Source organism: Cupressus sempervirens, chromosome 11 (assembly GCF_028749045.1).
Source record: "Cupressus sempervirens isolate cs-2001-9-10 chromosome 11, ASM2874904v1, whole genome shotgun sequence".
Classification (NCBI taxonomy): Eukaryota; Viridiplantae; Streptophyta; class Pinopsida; order Cupressales; family Cupressaceae; genus Cupressus; species Cupressus sempervirens.
The window spans coordinates 437,168,675-437,190,578 of NC_143128.1; the positions used below are offsets into that span (position 1 = coordinate 437,168,675).

General features: G+C 37.7%; 1 protein-coding gene across 2 annotated transcripts in view; it reads left to right on the forward strand.

Annotated features, from left to right (window-relative positions):
- Positions 1 to 21,904, forward strand: part of ORC3 (origin recognition complex subunit 3) — a 203,952-nt gene that overhangs the window by 134,088 nt on the left and 47,960 nt on the right. For both annotated transcript variants that reach the window (XM_089809069.1, XM_089809070.1), the window contains exon 14: positions 13,254 to 13,329. In XM_089809069.1, the coding sequence (XP_089665195.1) occupies positions 13,254 to 13,329 (76 nt within the window). The remainder of the gene's footprint in view (positions 1 to 13,253; positions 13,330 to 21,904) is intronic.

Here is a 21,904-nt window from a genome sequence, read left to right on the forward strand (position 1 = left end):
TTCGTATATTAAATTCTTTTACTGAAGGCTTTTGTCATGTCTTTTCTGTTTTTCTATCTGTCGAGCCTATGCTTGATTTGCTAGGCCTTCATCGTCCTTTTCTTTGTTTTTGAATGTGTTTGTTGGTTTTTAGTCCTTTGGTCTTGCTCGAATCATGGCTTTCGGTTTCCCCTTCCGTTTGATCTAACCTAAGGCATAATCAAAGTTGTTTGTCAAGAGATATGGCCGTTTTAGTGCCCAAAAAGTGGACCTCTTTGGTGCAACAACATGAATTAAGTACTACATTATATTTTTAATTTGACATTCACTTTTTGAAAAAGATAACTTAAATTCACTTTATGTTATGTTTCTAAGTTATTTCATCATTTAATTTTTCACTTAAATTAACTATAGTGCACTTCATGTTATATATTTGAGTTGAGTTTATTTTTTTATTTTTCACTTAAGTGACTATATTAACTATATAGTTCATTTTAGTTTTTAACATTTAAATCAAATGCTCTAGTAAATATTACTTTTTAAATGATATTTACATGTTATATTATTAATATGATATGTAAATATAATTATGTTCCAAATAAGTAATATTTTAATGAATTTAAATTGACATGTGCTTATTAAATAACTTAAAGTCATCAAAAGTGGACCTTCTACATGCCATGGTATATAAAATTCGACTTAGAAGTATAAATTCATCAAAGTGGACCTTTTTAATGTCTTTGCATAAAAAATGAGAGTTTTCACTTAAAATGTGTACCGACCATGAAAAGGTGAGTTTTCAAGCTAAAAGCATATTTTAAAATATGCAATGACCACCAAAAAGTACGTTTTGCATTTTATAGCATATTTTAAAATATGCAGTCACTCCTAAAAGGTGTGTTTTGCACTATTGAGAGATTTTAAAATATGCTAAAAGGTGCGTTTCGCATTAAAGTCCATGTTTTTTGCTCTTGAGAAACACTTTTTTGGAAGAACACATGCAAAGAGCCTCCAAGAACCTGTTTTTGAAGATTGTGGTTGATTTCCTTCATGGTTTTTCAGAAAATCTTCTCCAATAGGGTTGTTTTTGCCTATCCATGGGTTTTTCAATATTGAAAATGGATTTATATTGCTAAGAAACGTTATTTCAAACTCCTTCCAAGGGCACGTTTTTGGGAAAATCTTCAAAAAACTCCATTTTTGGCTTACGTTTTGGCCCAAAGAGGAATCAATTTGACATTTCTTGGTGTTCTCATTACATTGTGATACGCATTTTGGCTTTTTGAAGCCAAAACATTTTGATCTCTGACTTAGAGAAATATGTTTTTTTATGAAAACGTCTCGAGGGCATGTGCATATAACAAATGTTGGGATTTAGAGAAAACTTAGGGCACATTTTTGGCATTTACCTTTGAAAACGCCTCTTTTGCTGTCTTTTCCAATTCAAAATTGCAAATTTTGAAAGAGTCTCAAGTGTTTTTTGAAGAATTTTTCAAATTTGGAGCTTCCCCTCCATCATTTTTGGCACTTAATCCTTATGTAAGTGGACATATTCTTTCTTGGTATTTAATTTGTGCTTATCTTGCTAAATTTATGCACATTTATGCTTAATGATTGCTACAATTATTGCCACTTGTTGAAATTGATACCATGGAAAGTGCATTTTTCCTTTAAAAATGATGAAATTGTTCATTTTCATGTTTTTGGTTTTTCCCCAAACTCCAAATTCGAATTTGCATGTTGAAGTGCTTCGCTTGTTGACATGTTTGAGTCATTTGCGAAAGGTATGTTTTTCTTTTGAAGTTTTTGTGTTGTTTGCTTTGCCTTCCAGTTTTCTCCATTTTGGAGAAGTTACAAGTTCTTGGGAAAGAACTTTTTTTTTTCATTTCACGCAAAAGCGTCATCCACATTCAATTTTCATCTTCCATGTCACAACACTTCGCGTCTCATTTGACAAACGCGATTACATGTTTTGCATCTCATTCACCATCAGCATGTGCGTGTAATCTCATTTTCCACTTCCATTTTCACTCATCTCACTTTCCTTATCCACTCGCATGACATGATTATATGAAAAAGCATTGTGTAATTGCATCTCCAAAACCCGTTTTTGACTTAGTCACTTTTTGAAAAGTCAAAAAAATGTCATTTTCATTTTTCATGTACTTTGACTACACCTTTTCACCAAAAATGAACTATAAAGTTCATTTTTCCTTTTCCATTTTTCATTTCAATCTCTCCATATGCACTCATGCCTTCATGAGCAAATACATGTTTTTCCATTTTCCATGTCTTTCCATGGTTCGCATCTCATCAATTATCCGCACTTACATGTAAGCTCATCCTCCTTCCTCGTTCACATCTTATCTCATCTTTCATTTTTTGTTACATGTTGGACTTACATGTAGTCATTTTTCGTGCAATAACGTTTTGAAAACCCTAAGTCACGTTTGAAAATCAGCAATCTTCATTTGCACGCATTCCCATGCCTTCCGCCTTCACACATTCATTTTCCTTTCATTTCATTCCATTTTCCATTTTCCACCTTTATAACACTTCATTCCACACTCCATTTCCATTTCATCTCCAATCATTGCATATGTATATGATTTCTCTTTGAGCTCATTCCATCGGATCTACTAAGTTTCCAATCACATTCACTTGGTGTTTGCATTTCCTATGGGTGTCATGGAACCTAATTTCGTTCTTAGATGTGTAAGACATTTCAGCCCAAAATCGAAGATGATCAAGGATGGTGACAACAAGGTTATCATTATTCTTGATCTAGAGGTCATTGAGCAAATCTTCAAGGTACCACATAATGCAGAATGTGCATATCTAACCAAAGAACCATCTTTGGCAAGCTGGAATGAGAAGAAAGGTGATTATCATAAGTATGTTAACCAATATTGGTTAGATAATAAAATGAACAACTTCTAAAGATGGCCAAAGAGCGTTCACAGGTCTAACTCTAAACAAGAATACAAAGATCTGATCATTCTACTTAGCAAAATTTGCCTTCTCAAAGATTCCACTGATTTCGAGTCGTGGATGTACGAATTCATCTTCCAAGTCATGGAAAACAGAGAACACATCTTTTGGGGAGAGTTGATTAGCACTGCACTCTGCCAGCAGCTGCTGAACGTAGGAACTTCAATGCCTTTTTACTTGAACTCCTACCTTGTCTACATTGTTGTCGCCATGGGATCTTTCTCTAGTTTCTCAACCAAAGGAGATCGTCTTCAGATTCCAGTTTGGGATTATTATGACTATATTACTTTGGCTAATAGTAAGTTTAATTACAGAAGAGTTCAAGATGCTTTCTTTGGGCACTTTCGGTGTTTATTCGATAAACAGTTATGCATCAAGTGGGTATCTGATGCAGCCTGGGAAAAGGTGAATCAGTACGGTTGTATATTTATTCAGTTTCCAACTTTTACATACTTGAGAGTTGGGTATTTTATGAGCCATATACCTTACCTAGGTATGCTACTAAGAGGATCATCTTGATGGAGTTAGCCAAACAACTAATGGAAGTGCAGAGTGATCAACATACTTTGGATAGGCTTGGTTTCGGTATCACTTCTGCCAAATCCTTTGGCGATTGGTAACTATTTGATCAACTCTGTGCACAAAGCAAAGAATATGGAAGCAAAATTGCAATTGATCACCTTGAAGAAGTTCAAAGCCCGATTTGACTTTGATTATTGAGAAATGAATTCTCAAATCAAGAGGGCTTTCGCACATGCTAACCGTGTCGAGGATATCTGGATTGATATGAGAACAAAGCTGGATATAATGAAGATGGACTACTGCAGATTAACTTTGCAGTAGATAATCTATCTTAACGTGTTGGAGATTCCTTCAGATTTTCCAAGTTGAAGATGATGGCAACATCCTTGGTTTGGAATTTCATTAGGCCGGTTTTGATAAAAGGTGCCCTTTTCCTATTCAGTGGTAGCAGAAGGAAGGTATATCTATCTTGGATAGATTTCAATCCATTTTGGTAAACACCAACAAGTGGCTGAAAATGAAAGGCCTAAAAAGAGTTAATTCTAAGTTGGGGTTTGGATTGTGGAAGCTTTGGCCCTCTTGGAAGGAAGTCACAACTAGAAATTAAAGTGAAAGATGGTGTCTCCTTTTCTGATGTGAAGAGTTCCCTCAAATTCAAGTTCAAGGGTGGAAAGGGATCAAAGTCATCTGAGATCTCTGAACCAATTCAAGAATCAGAGGAGGAATTGGAAATAGAATTAGACGAAGAGGATGAGGAAGAAGAAGGGGAAGTTATGATCATATCTCCCCCAAGGTATGTGTTACCTCTGGTTTTACCGCCAAAGACTCAAATTCAAATCCGCGGCTTGTTCAACGGTTAGCCTAAAAAATTGTTATTTTAATGCCCCGACTCGCCAAAGTTTCTCTTCCATAAGATTTTAGATGGATCGACGGTCGGCGCGATCTCGTCATCGGAAGTTGCACGGGAGATAGTATCAGCGACATTGCGCCCGATTGACACGTGTTTGGTGGGCCCGACGGGTGGGCTACAACGGAGGGCGGGTCGGGAAAGTTTTTTGGCGCTGCAGGCGCTATGGCGCTATCGCTCGCCAACCGGAAAATCTCCATGGCGACATAGCGCCCGGCGGAGATGCTCACGACGGCGGGCGGGTCACGTTGCCGAAAAAATGTTGCGACGGTCGGGTAAAGTTTGGCGGGCCGGAGAAAATAAACAGCGAGAGCTTCAAACAAAATATTGGGCCCCATTATGTACCTCATCTGCCCAGTTGGCGGAGCTCGGTGCCACGACAGCGAATCAAAAGGAACCACGCACAGATAGGGACATGTCATCGGTTGGGCGCTATGGCGCTATGGGAATTTAGCCTCGATTTTCCCATAGCGACATGGCGCCTGGTCGACACGTGGTCACCCTGTGAGGCCAAGTCGCAAGATTGCCTGGTGGTGTTCCGCTGGGCCAGTAAGGAATCGCCGTGTGTAACCAGGCTGGAGTCTCTATCAGTACGGTTGGCACAGTCAAGATTATGATCTCCACCGTCGGATTTGATTGCGTCAACGGATGGCGCCATCTCGCTATGGCGGAGATGCGCAGATGTTATTATGGCGACATAGCGCCCATCCGCCGCGTGGCCATTCTATGGATCAAGTCTCGGGTTCACCAATCAGATGATGCCATGTGTATATGTCAGGACACGGCGTACCACGGGCCCAGTAGTTTTCAGAAGGGACGGCGAGTGAAGTACGATGTCGCTCTGATCGTCAGATCTGCAAAGATCTACGGCTGGCACTATCTCGCCATCGGGAACTACCCGGACTTTAGCATCAGCGACATAGCGCCCGTGCGCCACATGTACTGGCGGAGCTGCATTTCATGCCGTCAGAAGCGGTTAGGATGGGATGACCGACAAACCAACAGGAGGACGCCACGTATTAGCGGGCCCGGCGAATCAATAGAAACAGAGGGTTACGGGAGGTCAAGTTCTGTGACTGTCAGATTAGAGGAGATCAACGGTAGGTGCCATGTCGCCTTGGTGAAGCTGCGAGATTTTTATCATGGCGACATAGCGCCCACTTACCACGTGTCATTCAGGTGCGGTGCGGATGCTGAGTTGTCACCAGATACGATGGGCCCGGGGTAAAGACAGCACAGAGCAAGACGAGTCTTCGTGATCGTCGGATGAGAAAAGATCAACGGTAGGCGCCATGTCGCCTTAGTGAAGCTGCAAGATTTTTACCATGGCGACATTGCGCCCGATTGACACGTGTCCTCGTGGGTCCGATTTTCGACGTGGCGATTAGCTAACGGCCAGCGGTTAGATGGTAGGGTGACGCGGTTAGTTCGATGAAGGCAGTCAATCGCGGAAGGACTCTCCAGGTGGCAAAACAAAGGATTACGGTTGGCCCGCGTGGCCTAGTCGGCATATAAGAAATCGGGTCGACTGATAGGCTAGGATGATTGATGAACCAAGATGCAGAGACGATCGACGTATCTTGCGATCTGATCTTCGCGATCATTTCCGACCTATCAGGAATGAATACAGGACATAAGGACACTCCATCCATCCGGTCGATCCATCTACCATGTCAGGGAATGTTGTGGCGCCGTTTCTATCTTCTCCAGGCTCTTCTCAGAAAGAAATTTTTTTTGGTATGCAGGCCAGGATTTCAATCAGATCCCCGATTGGATTCTCAAGATGGGAAGTTAATGCCAGTAGGTAAGAAGTGAATGTAACGCGGAAATCTTCAGTTGTGCCTGATCTATAAAGGCAATTTTGTGATCTGTTCTCAAGGTCGATTCTTTCTGATTTTCTCTGCTACTGCTTGCAGATTTGCAGTGTAAAATCCCTTTGTCTCTAAGCCATGTAATAGCCTGTATCATCTCTTTCAGCCATCAGTGTGAATGTGCATCACTTTGCCTCCCATTGGTGTATTGTTGAGATCAATGATCTGCATACTGTATCTATCTTTGGCCTATTGGATAATACATAAGTGAAATCTCCTTTACCTAGTGTCATTCGGTTGGTTTTTTTCTGATCTGTATGTGATTATTGATCGATATAAGTCTGGACGTGTATGACTTTTGTATGTTATTCTGGTTTTGTAGTATATATATGGGTAGGAATGAGTCTGAACACTCTGTTTTGGTGCATCGCCGCCTTAGATTAGACTAGGTAGATTTGCTTTAACGCTCTCTTTCTCCCTTTCCCTTCTGAGAATAGATAGGTGCGCCTTGACAGTAAGAGGAAGCCGGCCTTCTCCGGAGACTCAACCTCGTAGTTCAAGTCCCACAGCTTGGAGGTTGTTTCCATGTTTCACTAGGTTGTCCTCGCGCATAGGCCTTAGACAAGGGTGCAAACCTAAGTGACAACAGTATGCACAAGGTCATGCACCATCCATGCATGAAACATCTTTTTGTGATGAAGTAGATGATGATGTGGATTCATTCTCCACTGTTTTCAGACCTTCTATTCTAGTTTTTGAAGTCAATACAATAGCTCTTCCTATTTCTTCTGTCGCTCCTCTCATCTTGGCAAATGAACAATATGAGCATTTGGGGGGCATGTTTGAGGATTTTCCAACTCTTACAAATGGTCAAGTTTCCCAACTTGATACATCTTTGACGGGTTTTGAGCTTTTTTTGATGGAGTCCTCTTATATCATGCACCAATGAATTTAGCTGTGCAGACTAAATCTTGTTCAGTGACGATGGAGATACAATTTGGATGAATGCCAATGGTCTCCACTGTACCTGCTTCCATGGATGAAAGTTCCAGCTTGCTTGCATGGTTAAGCAGAATAACAAAGAGAGGAAAAGTGGTTGTACCTCTGGATAATCTCCTTATCAAGAAAATCGAATCCAAATCTTTGAAAGATAAGATTGTTTCAAGGATTTTGGTTGATTCGGATAAGACCAAATTTGTAGAAGTTGTTGAGCCATTTGTAGACAAACCTGTTGAAGAAGTTACTTGTTTTGATTACAAGTTCACTAAGGTTGAAATCGGGAAACAATCACATTTGAGTTGTTTACAAGATGCTGAAGATGCATTAGCAAATGTATCGAAAAGCAATCATGAATTTTGGGAGATAAGATAAGATAATGATATTAATGTCCAACAAAAGACCAAAAAGAGGTCTATGGGACTGAAAGATTACAACAAAGCAGGGCTGAAACCAACAGGAGCACACAAAGGTGTCCGAAGAAAAGCAACAACAACAAACAAATACAAGCAACAGAAAGCACTAGGAGTCGTTCTTGGGTGAGAAGAAATCAGTCATAGAATGATACACGTGTCGATGCATAGAGGTACTACACTGTCTCCGACCTGTCCCAGAAGAGTGTCGCTGGTGCTTATAAGCAGAACGGGATTTGACGCATCTAGAAAGATCACTAGGCCGAATAGAGCTAGAGGGCCTTTTCACACCACACAAAGGTGTAAAAAAGGCAGTAATGAGCTGAGTAGATGAGTGCTGGTGTGGAAGTAGAGTCTGAATCATGTTATCCAGGAGCATAGTGGCCTCACGCAGATACAGTGCAAGGCATCTCTGATCATAATAGCTAAAGAAATCATAGAGAGAGAAGCACTCTCTGAACAAACAAAAGAACCTCCCTCTGATATCATAATAAATAGGGCATCGAAAAAGAAAGTGAGCCTCATCCTCCACCTCCCCTAAAGAACAGAACAAACAAGTTCGCTCCTCCCTGTCAATATGATGATCCAACTGAGCCCGAAGACAGTGGGAACCAACTCTGAAAGAACCTAAAGAGATACGCAGGGCATGAGACCAACGTCGTGAAAGATAGCTAGGTCGAGCAATAATCCCATCTGAGATCTCCAAAAAGTTTGTCGCATAAAATGACATCCGTGGGCGTAATCCACCAGTAGGGTTAACCCAGGTAGCAGTAATGTAACATCTATAAATATCAAGACGAACACGCTCTTTCAACTCCTGCCGAGAAGGGAGAAGATGAGCAGGGGCATCTAAAGAAAACTGAAAAGGGGGGAGACGATCAATATCAATCCCAATCGAATGCAACAAAGAAGAGACTTGTGCATACCGACACCGTGCACGAGCACCAGACTCAGCAGCCGCCATGGAAATTGAAGAGCAATAAGCTAAATAAGAGTAACGATCACGGTCTCCAACCATATCAGCAAACCCACGAAGGCGATGAAGAAACCAAACTAAGTCAAAAATGGCTGCAAGTCTGAAAGGATGAGCCCCAAACTCAGCAAGAATGATACCATGAGGAGTAGATCTATGACATCTGATAATGCGCCGCAAGAACAAAGTTTGGAGAAGAAAATTAACTCAAACAGGAGGTTTCTTGCCTGAATGAAGTCATTTGGCAACAATATTCTCAAAGTACTGTTGTTATGTCTCAGACATCTAAGGAAAGAAAGCTGACTGAAGCCGCCAAGTCTTGGAAAGGAGAAATCATATCTGAAGGAGTTTGAGCCATCACAGACACGTTTGTAGTTCTTAGGCATGTCGAAGAGATGAATGAAATGGAGCAAAACTTGATCTCTTCTTTGACTTGAGAAGCAGATGATTTGAAGGAAATCCTCAATGATTGGGATGAAATTGCAAAATTTGATCTAGATGTCTTGGTCTCATTTGACATTCTTTCGTCATGTGAAATGTTCTTCAAATTTCAAGGGCTTATTGGTTGCAAAGAGAAAACATTGAGGAAGCTGATTTCAAAGTTGCAGGCAGCTCTTGGAGATTGTCAAATAGTTGAAACAAGTGTTACTTGTGATTTGGAACAAATGGCATGTCATGTTTTTGATGCGGTTGCAAGGGCAAGTTCAAAATATACAATCAAGATCAATGGTGATTTGGATTGTAAAGACTTTGGTTCTCACACAATGAACAAGTTTGTCTTATATAAATCCTCTACAAAGCACTTGTTAGATTCTCTGGTGACAAATTCCAAGGCTGTACAATCAGCACATGCAGATGCAGCGAGGATTGAAGCCATATCAAAGACGATGGAGATTGCTGATCTTCCTATAGTGCATAATGTCATCATGAAGTTCAAGGCACTAAAAAACAATCTTTAAGATTGTTATTTTGGTTTTTATTTCTATTTATAGGTCTAAGAGGATGCATTGCATGAAAAGATGTAATTACATGTAATGCGAGTTGCATGTAACCCAATAATTTCTCTTTTAGTTAGCGTAGGTCAAAGTTGGTTGAGTTGCTACGACCTTTTCATTCATCTTTTTCTCAACTGTTGTGCCTATATAAAGTAGTGCCTCCCTTATTGTAAAAAGGATCTTTTATCTTATATGGTATGTAAGAGAGCTCTAGAGAAATTGTACCAATAGAAATTTGTTTGTGTAGCACTATTTTGAGGGAAAAGTGAATATAAATGAGTAATTTAGACTTAACTTTGATTGAGGGAGATTGTTACATGTGTGAATTAGAAGCTTTGTCTGTAATTCACATACGTTATTTTTGATTCATGTTATCTTGTGTTCTTGGTAATTGAATATAAAATAGTTAAGAAGTAATGGCGTCAGAGCTTTAACTAGGAGCAATTGTGGAAATATATAGCTCAAAGCTTTATTTACAGCTTATATTTCTTTTTTAGTTCGCAAAATAGTTAAGATATCTTTACTTTTAGAAGTCCTTGTGCCCTATTAGTAAAGCTTTTTCCATTTAGAAGTACAATTGAGGCGTTTGCCGCTTGATTGTAACCCTTAAGATTTGCAATTTGGTCCACTCAGTGCGAACCCTAGCTGTTATCTCAAGGTCATACATCCTATGTATGCACTTGAAGAACCCTTCCTTCACTTGAAAAAATTAAATAGTACAAATTATTAGCAAATAGAAGAATCAAGATGCTAGTAATGTAAATGATTAAATTTTTAAAATGATAAGAGTCTAAGACAAAGTCTTAAAGATGATTAAAATGAGTAGTGTTATATAATAAATTAATGATATAAATCACCTGATCATCGTGAAGTGGTGTAACTCTATTTGGCCTAGTCATGTACCACTTCGGATTGAGTGCATATGCATCCATGTGTAAGGGTGTGTTAAGTTTGTCCCATCTACGCTGAATAATAGGCCGAATGTGATCATTGTAGAAGGCTAAGGTGAGGTCCTTCTCTCGTACAACTGCCCTCATCTACCCAAGCATAGAATCAATGCACTCGTACAGCTCTGCAAGTGTAGGTGCATCCCCATCTCCATACTTGATCACCTCGAAGACTGGCCTAATGATAGAGAATGTATTTTGCATCTCTCCAAAATACATCTCTCTTAACTATTTCCTTCACCTTCATCCCTTGCTCTGACCTGGAACCATCCCACCTATTCCATTCATTTGTCATAATCATTAGTTGTAGTGGCCACTGCAACTCAAGCATTCTCTCCAAGAGAATGAAATAGGATGCATATTGTGTCTCAACTAGCTTTAGGAACTCCTTCTTGGCGAAGCTCCTAAATAGTGCATGTGAGCTGTGGTGGTTGCAGATATACATTTGCATATCTCTAGCATAATTCACCACTCCCTTTATCCAACTAATCTTTCCCATGTCCTTTAGAGCATTGTTCATAGCATGCACACAACAAGGAGTCCACCAAATATGCCGATATGTGGCCTCAACAAGCCTCCTTGTAGCTCTCCACACACGAGTTGCATTTGTTACTACTTGGACCACATTTTGTGGCCCAATCTCCTCGATGGCTTTAAAATCAGCATCTTTTTGATGCCTTGAACAATCAACCACCCTAAGAAAGGATGGACCCTATGTGCATGTGACTATGACATTGATGAGTGGACGATGTCTAATGTCCATCCACCCATCCATGATAATGCTGCACCCTGATTCCTCCCAAACAACCGTCATGCTCTCCATGGACTCGCTAATCTTGGAATACTCATCATCCAAAATTTTAGTCCTCAATTTGTGCTCACCTGGTGGCACATATGATGGTAACCTGCCTTCGCTACATTCTGAAATGCCTCCTTAAAATAAGGAGACCGAGCAATATGAAGTGAAATGCCATTGGAAAATAACATGCATGAAATGCCATTGGAAAATAACATTCTCCCAATGCATGCATCTAACTTCTCTCTCATCTGGGTTGCAAACAAATCTGCTATAGGGTTGTTGTCACTAGACTGTGGCCTGTGTTTCCCCTTGCTCGATTGGGCTGCTGCTACACCTATAGAGCTATTCGAACCTTGTTGAATTCAATTCTCAAGTTCAAGTTTTTGGATTCACTCAAAAAATTACATGGTCCAACACCTTTACCTATCCAAAAGAGGAGGTGTACATTCAGTCTAGTGATGCCACCATACTATACATCACCACAAATATTGCATCTCCACTTTCTTGTGCCACTTGATGCTGATTTACTTGTTATTCTAGTGGCAAATTGTTTTAGAGGAGATTTTGGATCAAACTTACCGCTAGCCCACTTTGCCGAAGATGGGGAGGGGCAATCAATAGATGGAGTACCAAGTAGTTGAAATTCACTACCCATGAAGTGGAACTAGTTTGAGCCCCTTGCTGATTTGGCCCAGCCCCAATGTTAGTCTCATGCTCGCCCCTTTCAATGGTGTCATCACCATACTTAGCCCCAACCTCAGGCTCAGGTTAATATTCTGACTCACTGCCACTATCTGAATGAAATTATATTTCATCATCACTATGAGAATCGATGTGGGAGCTCATTTTGACACTGTATTTTACAAAATGGAATAGAAAATTAATAAACAAACTTTCAGCCTATGTCCTATTTTAAATTTTTGAAAATTTGGAACTAAATAACAAGAATTTGCAAAATGAAACATCAAGAATCTTAATCTATTATTTATAAATGATTCAATGAATGAATGATAACTATAAAAAATGAAACAACACACATTTAGAACCAAAAACATTGAACAATAATTTATAAACATGCATTTGAAAATCAGAAAAACAAGTTAAAAAATCTACCTTTTGCTTGAAAAACTCCTTCAACAAGATGCTAAACACTCCTCTTCTTCTTCTTGCTCCTAGGGTCTCCATTTTCACTTGCAAACACATTCTTCACTCTCGCACAAGTGCTTATCGCAGCTTTTCACTCTTTTTCTTGTTGTTGCAAAGGATGAGAAATGCAAATGTGAATAAAAGAATAGAAGACTTTTGAACAAAGGAGGAGGAAGGAATGGGCCCCGGATTCCATTATAATAACAATGGAACCAAAAAAATATTAAAATAGTGCCTTTTTTTTTAATGACCCCCATTTTGTTGCCGTGGGAGATGTCTTGGTGTCCCCCCACATTAAAGGGGACGTGATCGCATCCCCGCGCACCCACAGGGGAAGTCGAGATGTGTCGGAGACGTCTCACCGTCTTTGGCAAAGGTGGCGTTCTGAGTGGTGTTGCTCGAGACGTTGAGACGCCGTCCCCCCGTCTCGGGTGCATCCCAGTTTTGGTGGGGGGACGCGTCCCCGTATTACACTGTAAATAACCATATCAGCACCAATACTAGTCTCTAGAGTCTCCAAGTACCCTCTTCTCTTGGTAACCTTGATTTAAATGTTTATGTTCTAAAGACTAACTTGATAAGTAAGAATAATAGTCTTGTGCAATATTTGAATGTTGTGCTTCTTTGCTCTATGCATTAATATGGCTATATGTACGAGATTAGAATGTATAAACTTAGACCTTGTTATGAAGAATTTAGTAACATTTTGCATTTTTATTCTTGTACTTAAATATTAGCCATATACTTATGTATATATCTGTGCCAATATTACAGAGATTACTTGAGGCCGATAGAGTCAATGCCTTTCCATGAAATAATATGCTACAAACATATTGATGCATTACAATCGGTAAGGATTTTATTCATGCAATTTGTTTTTTCACTTCTATCTTTTTCTACCTAGCGCATTTGAGTTTAGTAAGATTTTCTGTCGCATGTTTTCTTTTTAATGGATGTGTATTGAAATTTTCGCTTATATCGTGCACTCCACATCATTTTTTCTTTATTATTTTGATAATTTGACGATCTGAAATGAATTTTGGTTGGCTTATATGCATCACTTCTTTAGCAAAGAATGGCAAGCAATCAATCATACATGTTTGAAAATAACTGCTTTGTAAGAAAATATGTAGGAAAAGGGCAAATACAGTAAGGACCATAAAATTAAGTATATTTACTGTTTTTTTGAAGTCTGTTTACCTCTTTTTGATTACATGCATAATATAATATTTGTGTTTGAACACTTTAGTTACAGCCTTGAACAATAAAAGCAGGGCCACTTTTGAAATTCAGTTTGCAGACTTTTCCTTGGTCGGTTTTGATTTGAAATCCCCAAAGAAATGCTAATTGTAGATCCTGAATCCAAGGGTCTGCAACCTCTTTAAGGTACCTTTGTCTTATACAAAGCACAATTGACTTTGTCAACATGCGACTCTCCTAGTGATGCTAAGAAAGAAAGACTCTAATACCACTCCAATATCCTGACTACCTTTGATCAATACAAAATCCAGCAATGTGGAATAAAAGATCCTGTAGTTAAGAATAAGACATTATCAATTATGAACGTTACTGTGGGTCTTGCCTATCAATGAAAAGGAAAATAAGACACATTTGATATTTGCATGAATTTAAGAGACCCTAAATTCTAAAGTGTTGCTAAACAACATCCATCATACATCCTCTTTCAAAATTTTTGGCAATGTGTTGTATACCTTGCACATAAGGATATTGAATATTTTGTAAAGTTTCTGCCCATCCCAAAATGGGTTGCCACAACTTGGGGTGCATTATTTTCCCTATGTGGTGGTTGTAACATTGGAAATGCATTTTCCATGGATTACACCATAGAATTAGAAGTCACGAAAAACTCAGAATTAGTCCTAAAAATCTGAAATAGCTTGGTCAAATGATTTTGTTTCTCATTAAATCTTGTTTTTAATCAAATTGTCAACCCTTGAATTTCAAAGAGATTTTGGTGTGTAAACAAATTAAAATCTAGAAAAACTGAAGCAAAAATCAAGGAGAAAATCTTCGGTTTTAATAAATTTTTCTGGACTATGGTTTAAAGACAACATTGTACAATTTTTGTTTCAGTATGTTAGTCGTCCATGGAGCTGAGTCCTTGCACAGGGACAGACAAAAGGAGGTTGATTTGTGTGTGACAATTTATAAGTCTTCTTTTCATTCTTTTTAATAAAATTTACTAAGTTGCCAATTTTAGTTTTGATATGGCTTTGGGTATGTGGGTTTGACAAATTTGTTTCTTTTGGGTTTGGGCTTTTCGTTACACATATTTTCAAATATATATACATGTTCAAGCATATTATAAAGGTTAGAAGTGTGATACTAGATCATCCATAATTGTGAACAAAATTATAAATAAATTACCTATATATCATATTTATAATTTGCAAAAATCTCCAAATTTATTGGTAAAAGATCTTTTAGGGTGCTAGATAATTTTTAAAGGCACATGGGACCCATTTTTTGTCACTGACAACTAGGGGTGCGGCTTAGACACTTAGTTTCCTATTGAAGGAAGTTGGGTTGAACTTGGAGGAGAACTCTACTAGAACTTGATTATAAATGAAACTTGAATCGAACCTCAAATAGAGGAACCCAAGAACCTAGTAAATTTATATTGTAATTATAATGTAATGTAATAATATAATATTCATATTATTATGTTAATACTATATATTAATAATATTATTATACTATTTTTTTGGGTGGGGAGGGGAGGTTGGGGGATGTTATACTAGAGGGGTTAGCCACTATATTAAAGATGAAACAAAACATTAGATTACATGTGTGATGGAGATCTTAACATACACTAGTTCTTGGATTTCCTCGATCTGTAATTTTAAAACATGACATCACATAGATAGACACAATAGAGAGAGTAAATCATTTAGAAAGACTAGGCCATTTACCTTTCCATTCAAATGCTTTTTTTCTAGAATTTTAATGGTGTCCTTCGGAAAGCAGAGCACCCAAGTATTTGGACAACATCTTAGAGAGTAAAAAACAAAATATTTTTGATATCATCTTTAGATTGGCTCTTTTAATATTTAAGCAGAAATTGTGCACTTGTGCTGACTTGATGCCTCTATCTACTTTGCAATTCAATTTTGATTACCTTGGCTTCTTTTATTGCTTCCTCTCCCATGACTAATGTATTCTATGCAAGTTGAAGAAGAATTAAGGGCTTAATGCCTTCCACAACTCTAATGCGCTTCCATACCCTAGGTGAGCCCAATGTTCTAAAGTACTGACTACTCACCCACAACTTGAACAATAATGATATAGAGAAATGGGGATAATCGATCCCCCTACTAGATCCCATTTGTGGGTCCAAAAGTACCACGCATTGAATCTTTGACTAAGATTTAGTACCAGGTGGTCCAAATGCATGAATAAATGATTTGTAACCATTCTTTATGAAAGCTGAATTCTTCTGTAACTAACACTTAAAAGTCTCATTCTACTTTGTCATATACTTTGCTTACATCGAACTTTATAATTATTCCATCTAACTTCTTAGAGGTAACAATGTGAATAGCCATTGACACCAGAGTAATGCTATTTGTAGTTTGTCGCCCCAGAGTAAATATGTTCTGCTTTTTTGAAATGGTTGAACCCAACAGCTTTTTTAAATGGTTGGTCAATACTTCTGATATAATTTTATGCAACATATTACAAAGAGAAATAGGTCTATCGTTTGGAAAGGATGAACAATCATTCTTTTCAAAATTAAAGCTATGACCATATTGTTAATATTTCTCACATTTTTTTGTTCTTCGTGAAGGTTCCCACCAAACTCTCATTCCTGAGAGAGGACCAACATACTTGGTAGAATTTAGTCGCCATGCCTCATTTCCTCAGTAGAATTGAATTGTGATGCCATCAACTTGAGTAGTGGTTGGGCCTTCAAGTCTCCCAATTACATACACAAATCAGTCTTAAGGTGTTTAAATCAATAATTGCAAAATGCAGAGGGTTGTTGAATTCCAAAGAAATATTCCAAGGGTTGGGGTACCTTCATGGGACAATTTGTCCTTGGGAGAATTAATTGTCCACTTTGTCTTTGAATTTGAGCGAAATCAATGGAATGTTGCAAGTTAGTGTGAAAAGTGTTGGTGGAGGTTGATTTCCACTCTTTGGAAGAAAGAAATAATGAAATTGAATTAAAATGTCCTCAACATTCTTATGGAGATCAATTTCCCTTTGAGCAATTAAGTCAAAACCCAGAGGTCTTGACAAAGGTTGATTTTCCACATTTAGTTCAAATTTCAAAACACTTTTCAAAAGTTGTGACGCATGTTGGGAATTTAGAAGTCCCCATGAGGATCATTTTCCACTTAGAGGCAAAATTAAAGTACTTAATGGGCGTGTTGGTTCCCAAAACCGTAGATTGGAATCCTACGAGTCTTGCCAACTCGATGCTCGGATATCCAACTGGTTATGGCTAACTTGATGGGATTGATTGATGCAATCCAAATCCCTTGCGTTTTTGGCTTGGCAAGGCTAAGGCTGGTGCACCTAATACTAGACAGAATACTTAAATCCAAGATTCTTATAACAGATCGATTAGAATGCGAATGTTATGAAAGTCTTCCTAAAACTTGAAAATTATGAATAAATAAATAAATGTGATAATGTTTTAAATAAAGAATGAACACCACAAATGAATATATTAATTCCTCAATGGAAAGAAATGAAATTGTTGCTAGTGTATGGATTATGAATCAAGAGTAATATAAAGACCAGTGCTTAGTTAAATGGGCAATTAGAGTCAATATTATAAGTTGAAATGTACAACTTTATAAAGTCCAATGTACTTAAACTATAAACTATAAACAATTTCAACAATTTAGATGCAACAGATCAATTATATGAACGCAATTATAAACTAGTCTAGGATGTACTTCAACTCCTGTGATATGGAGACAAACTAGACATAAATACGGAAACAATTAAATATTTCACAATATCTATGTTTATCAAGTTTAAAATGCAATAATGACCCAGTCCACTTATATGAATATTAAAATGTTTATAGAAAATTAATAAAAATATTTATAAAAAACACAACTTAATAATACTTTAAACCCTAATGCAAATAAATAAATTAGATACGCTTACAGATTGTGCCGGAAATAAAAATTGAACATAGAGACACTCCTTACGGATGGTTCATCTATTGCAAATTTATTCGGACCGCATAAAATTTACCTAATAATTCAAATCCACTAGCTTTGTTCAATCGATCATTCCTTTACCAATGAAAGATATAATATATCAAAGTGTGCATAGGATATGTAAATTTCTAATATGAATATGATATGTGCTGTTTTTGATTTTACATTATATATTTATAGAGATTGAAGGGTGTCAGTTGCTTTTCCAAGCACCATACCTTTTCAAAACAAATAACTGACCATTTATAATGGTAATATAACTTTAATAAAATTTAATTTTGTCTAACATAACCAGTGGTATATCCTTAAAATTTCCATCTCCATCGCACATACTCCTATTTCCGGCACGCGTCTATACTCAGGCTTCCAAGTAACTCCCCATGTGTATATTTATTTCTACGGAAGACACGAAGCATCATTAGATACAGATCATCAAATAATGATAGGTATAAGACCCTGCTTGGGAAGCTCTCACACGCTACGAAAACTTTCAGAATTGCTTTGAGAGTATTTGCTTGTTGCACTGAATTATTCTTTCACGGATATATGCATAGGTATCTTTCTCGCCGTATAGAAATGCATAGCCCTGCCTTCCTGAGTGCTATCTTGCCCCCATAGCAGACATTTCTGAAATTGGTGTAATGATGGTTATCTAGAAGGTCATTCAACCCCTTATGAAAGACTTGAGGATTTGAATTCGATGGAATCTGTGAGACATGTGATTCGTGCATCACAGCCATTTCCAATCTACATGCTCGCTAATGGCCTTCACCCCTTGTATCCTTTATTGTTGTGTGCTGGAGTATAATTCTTGTCTCATTCCAAAATCTGGCAAAGTCCTCCTTTATGTATATTACTGGAGTCACTGTGTGAACAAGATACCAAGAAAGGCAGCAGTCCAGAAAATTCATAATATTCTGAATAATGAAATTGTGTATCATAGGACAGAAGATATCCTAGAGCCTCTGCTGTGAATACTCATCACAATCTCAAAGATGATGTGCCGACTTATTGCTATTGTGGATGCTAGTGCTTTGCCAGATTCATGTATTACGATGCTTTCCCTTCAATTTACCATATGCACTGATAGAGGTTCGAATGATAACTCTTCAGGTGGGAAAAAAAAAGAAGAGTCTAGTGTGAGCACAGGATAACTCTCAACATCTCCAAGTGGACTCTGTAATTATACACTCATATATACCAGGCTGTGTGCACGTAAACTTCTTTGTTTCATACAAGTTCAAATGTCTCTGTAGATTATATCCCCATCACCAAAAACTCTCTACCAGAATGCAAATGAATTGACTGTTACAAATGCCTGCTGTGCACTTGCTGCTGTCTTGGATATTCTCATTATTCTGGTCATGCCTATTCTTTCATTGGTTTGTCTTTGACCTCAAAAGGCATCTGCAGTTTCTACAATTGTGGTTTAACACATCAGGCAAATTCTGACCTTCCACAATGCTGCTAAATAAAATCATTGAATATTTTGCTACTGGAAGAATCATCGAATATATCAACAATCAGAAACTGCATGAGATTTTCGAGATAGTCAAATAAATGCCCCTGCTGCCTTTTCCGTTTATAGAGTTGCTGTTCATATTAGGTGGCTAATCTGGAAATCTGTCTAATAGTAATAACTTATTTTACTTGCACACTGTTTCTTTATCAAGACATAAAAAATGACCCATTCCATTAGGAATCTCCAACATAATCTCTAAAATGGAGGCAAAAATTTTGGGCTCCATCAGGGCGTTGCAATGAAAGTAAGCACAAAATGCAGGGACTATGTTGTCCCTACAGAGGTTGATTTTCCACTTTGTACCTATGGAGGTCGATATTCGACTTTGTCCCTATGGAGGTCAAATTCGCACTTGGTGATCAAATATGCAGTGAATGAATTTTCCCCTACGAGGGTCAATTTGCATCTCTACTTTGTGCGACAAAAGATTTTCCACCTTCTCTACAATGAATAACAAAAGATGAGTTTTATGGGGACAAGTTGAATTATAGACTAAATTGTCCTTATCCCAATTTATGGGGACAAGTTGAATTATAGACTAAATTGTCCTTATCCCAATCAAATCTCCACCAAGTGAGAAATATGCAAGGATTGATCAAACTTCGTGGGATTCATATTGTCCGTATAGACATTGATTTTCCACCTGCAAGATGAAGCAAATTTTGAAGGACAAATTTTGGACTCAAGCTGTTCCTACGAGCATCGATTTTCACCCATTGCATTTGGTGGAATGAATAAGAGGAATATGAACTTAATTGAGTTCCCATGCTGGTCAATTTTCCACTTTAAGCAATATTTTGTCCCACATGCATTATAGAGTTGCACAAGTAAGGGGAAGATGAATTAAATAAGAGCAAAGGTGAATTTAAATGCAGATGATTCTGAAAATTAGAAGCATTGAAAAGTGAAAGTAACTTGAATAGAGAGCAAATTGTATGAGGTGAAAGGAGATTATAACAAAATTCAGGGATAAAATTGAGTGATGCATGAGATGATGATCATTATTCCGGCTGAAGGAGGGCTTGCAAAGTGAATTTTGTGAAATAATTGGTCTTATAATAAGATGCGACCTCCAACTCAAAGGCAAATTTAACCAAGAATCTTGGTGCATCTCAAGAGAAGCAGGTTTGTAGATGGGAACTGCATCTGTAGTTGAGCAAGTGCAATACAATTTATCATCTTCTGAGAAAACAAATTTAAGGTTAAATCAGAAATTATTCAAGTGTGATTTTGAATAAGCAAAGGTAAAATGCATGGTTAGCATTAAGATTGTGAGAAAGTAAAATTTCTTGATCCAAGTACAACTATAGTGCCAAGTTGAAATCATGTTATTAAGAAAGGATGTTTTATCATAAGAAATCGAGGTGCTAGTGAAAGGAGGCTTTCAAGATGGAGATGACAAGCAAGGATGTTGTTCAAGGTCGAACATTTTGTGAGCAGGGATGATTACAATATCGGGATCAACAACGATGTAATCACAAGTCATTTATTAACCTAACTATAAGTCTAGGATTGCAACTAAAGATGGAAGTACAAGTGCAAAGTCAACAATCCCAATGCTTGAAGGAGGAACTATTGCAACATGAGAACTTCAAGGATGAAAAAAAGGGATATCTGGATAAATATTGTATATCCAAATTTGTTGGAAACATCAACTAAGGGTGATGATCAAATTGCAAATATACACATCTCATGTAATAAGGGAAGTTAAGATGGAAGTCAATACAAGGAAAGATGAGTATTGGCAAGTTCAAGTCATGAGAAAGGAGCAAAGCTAAGATATCAAAACAAGTAGAATTTCAATAACATTTTAGTGAGAAGATTTCTAAAACAAGGAGGATGAAAGTGTGGAGTGAAAAGAATTTCACAAGATAAACATGTTGAGGTGGCTCTTCTTTATCTCCATCAATTAAGTTATTCCAAGTTGGCATGTTGTAATGTCTCCTTTTTATCCAATCTTAGAGGGCGAGTTTTAAGCCTATTATTGTGTCTCGTATAGGCTAATTATTGTGGATATAGGGACTTCGGAGGCTGAAACTTCGTTATGGGAGGGTCTTGCCTTCTTCACAATTCAGTATGTTCTAGTTTGGTCTTTGTTTGGCTCACATTGGATTTCATTTGGGCTTAGTTTCATGTACTTACAATTAATGTTAAGTCTTGTGCTGATTGAGAGAGACCCTTTGTATTTTTGAAAAGTGCATTTGGCCATGTAGGGAAATAATAGGTGTGACTCCTGTTTCAGACGAAATATTTTAAGGGTAAGTATTTTGGGAGTTATTATTATTTTAGTGGCCTATTTGACTTCATTATTTCACTGAAGTTGAGGGTTGAGTCATGATTGGAAGGGGGCATTTATTCAGTTAATTCATGGAAGCTTAAACTAAGGTATTGATTAAAGCATTGGAGTAAACAAATTATTAAAGGGAAAGGATATATCTACTTATCACACATTGACTGGAAAACTGTGATAGTTCTCCCACAAAAGTTATAAAAGACTCACATTAGTTCTTTTCATTTTGTTGTTTTTGCTATTGCCTTTGTTGTTTTGTGAGTTTGACGCTGAAGAGGGTTTTGAGAAGTTTGGAAGAATTGATAGCTGATGTCAGGTTTTGATGCCCTCTAAATTGGTTGTATTTTGCCAATGAATTGTGCTTGGAATTATCAGATTTATTGGAGCGCGAGGCTATCTATTGGAGCAATTT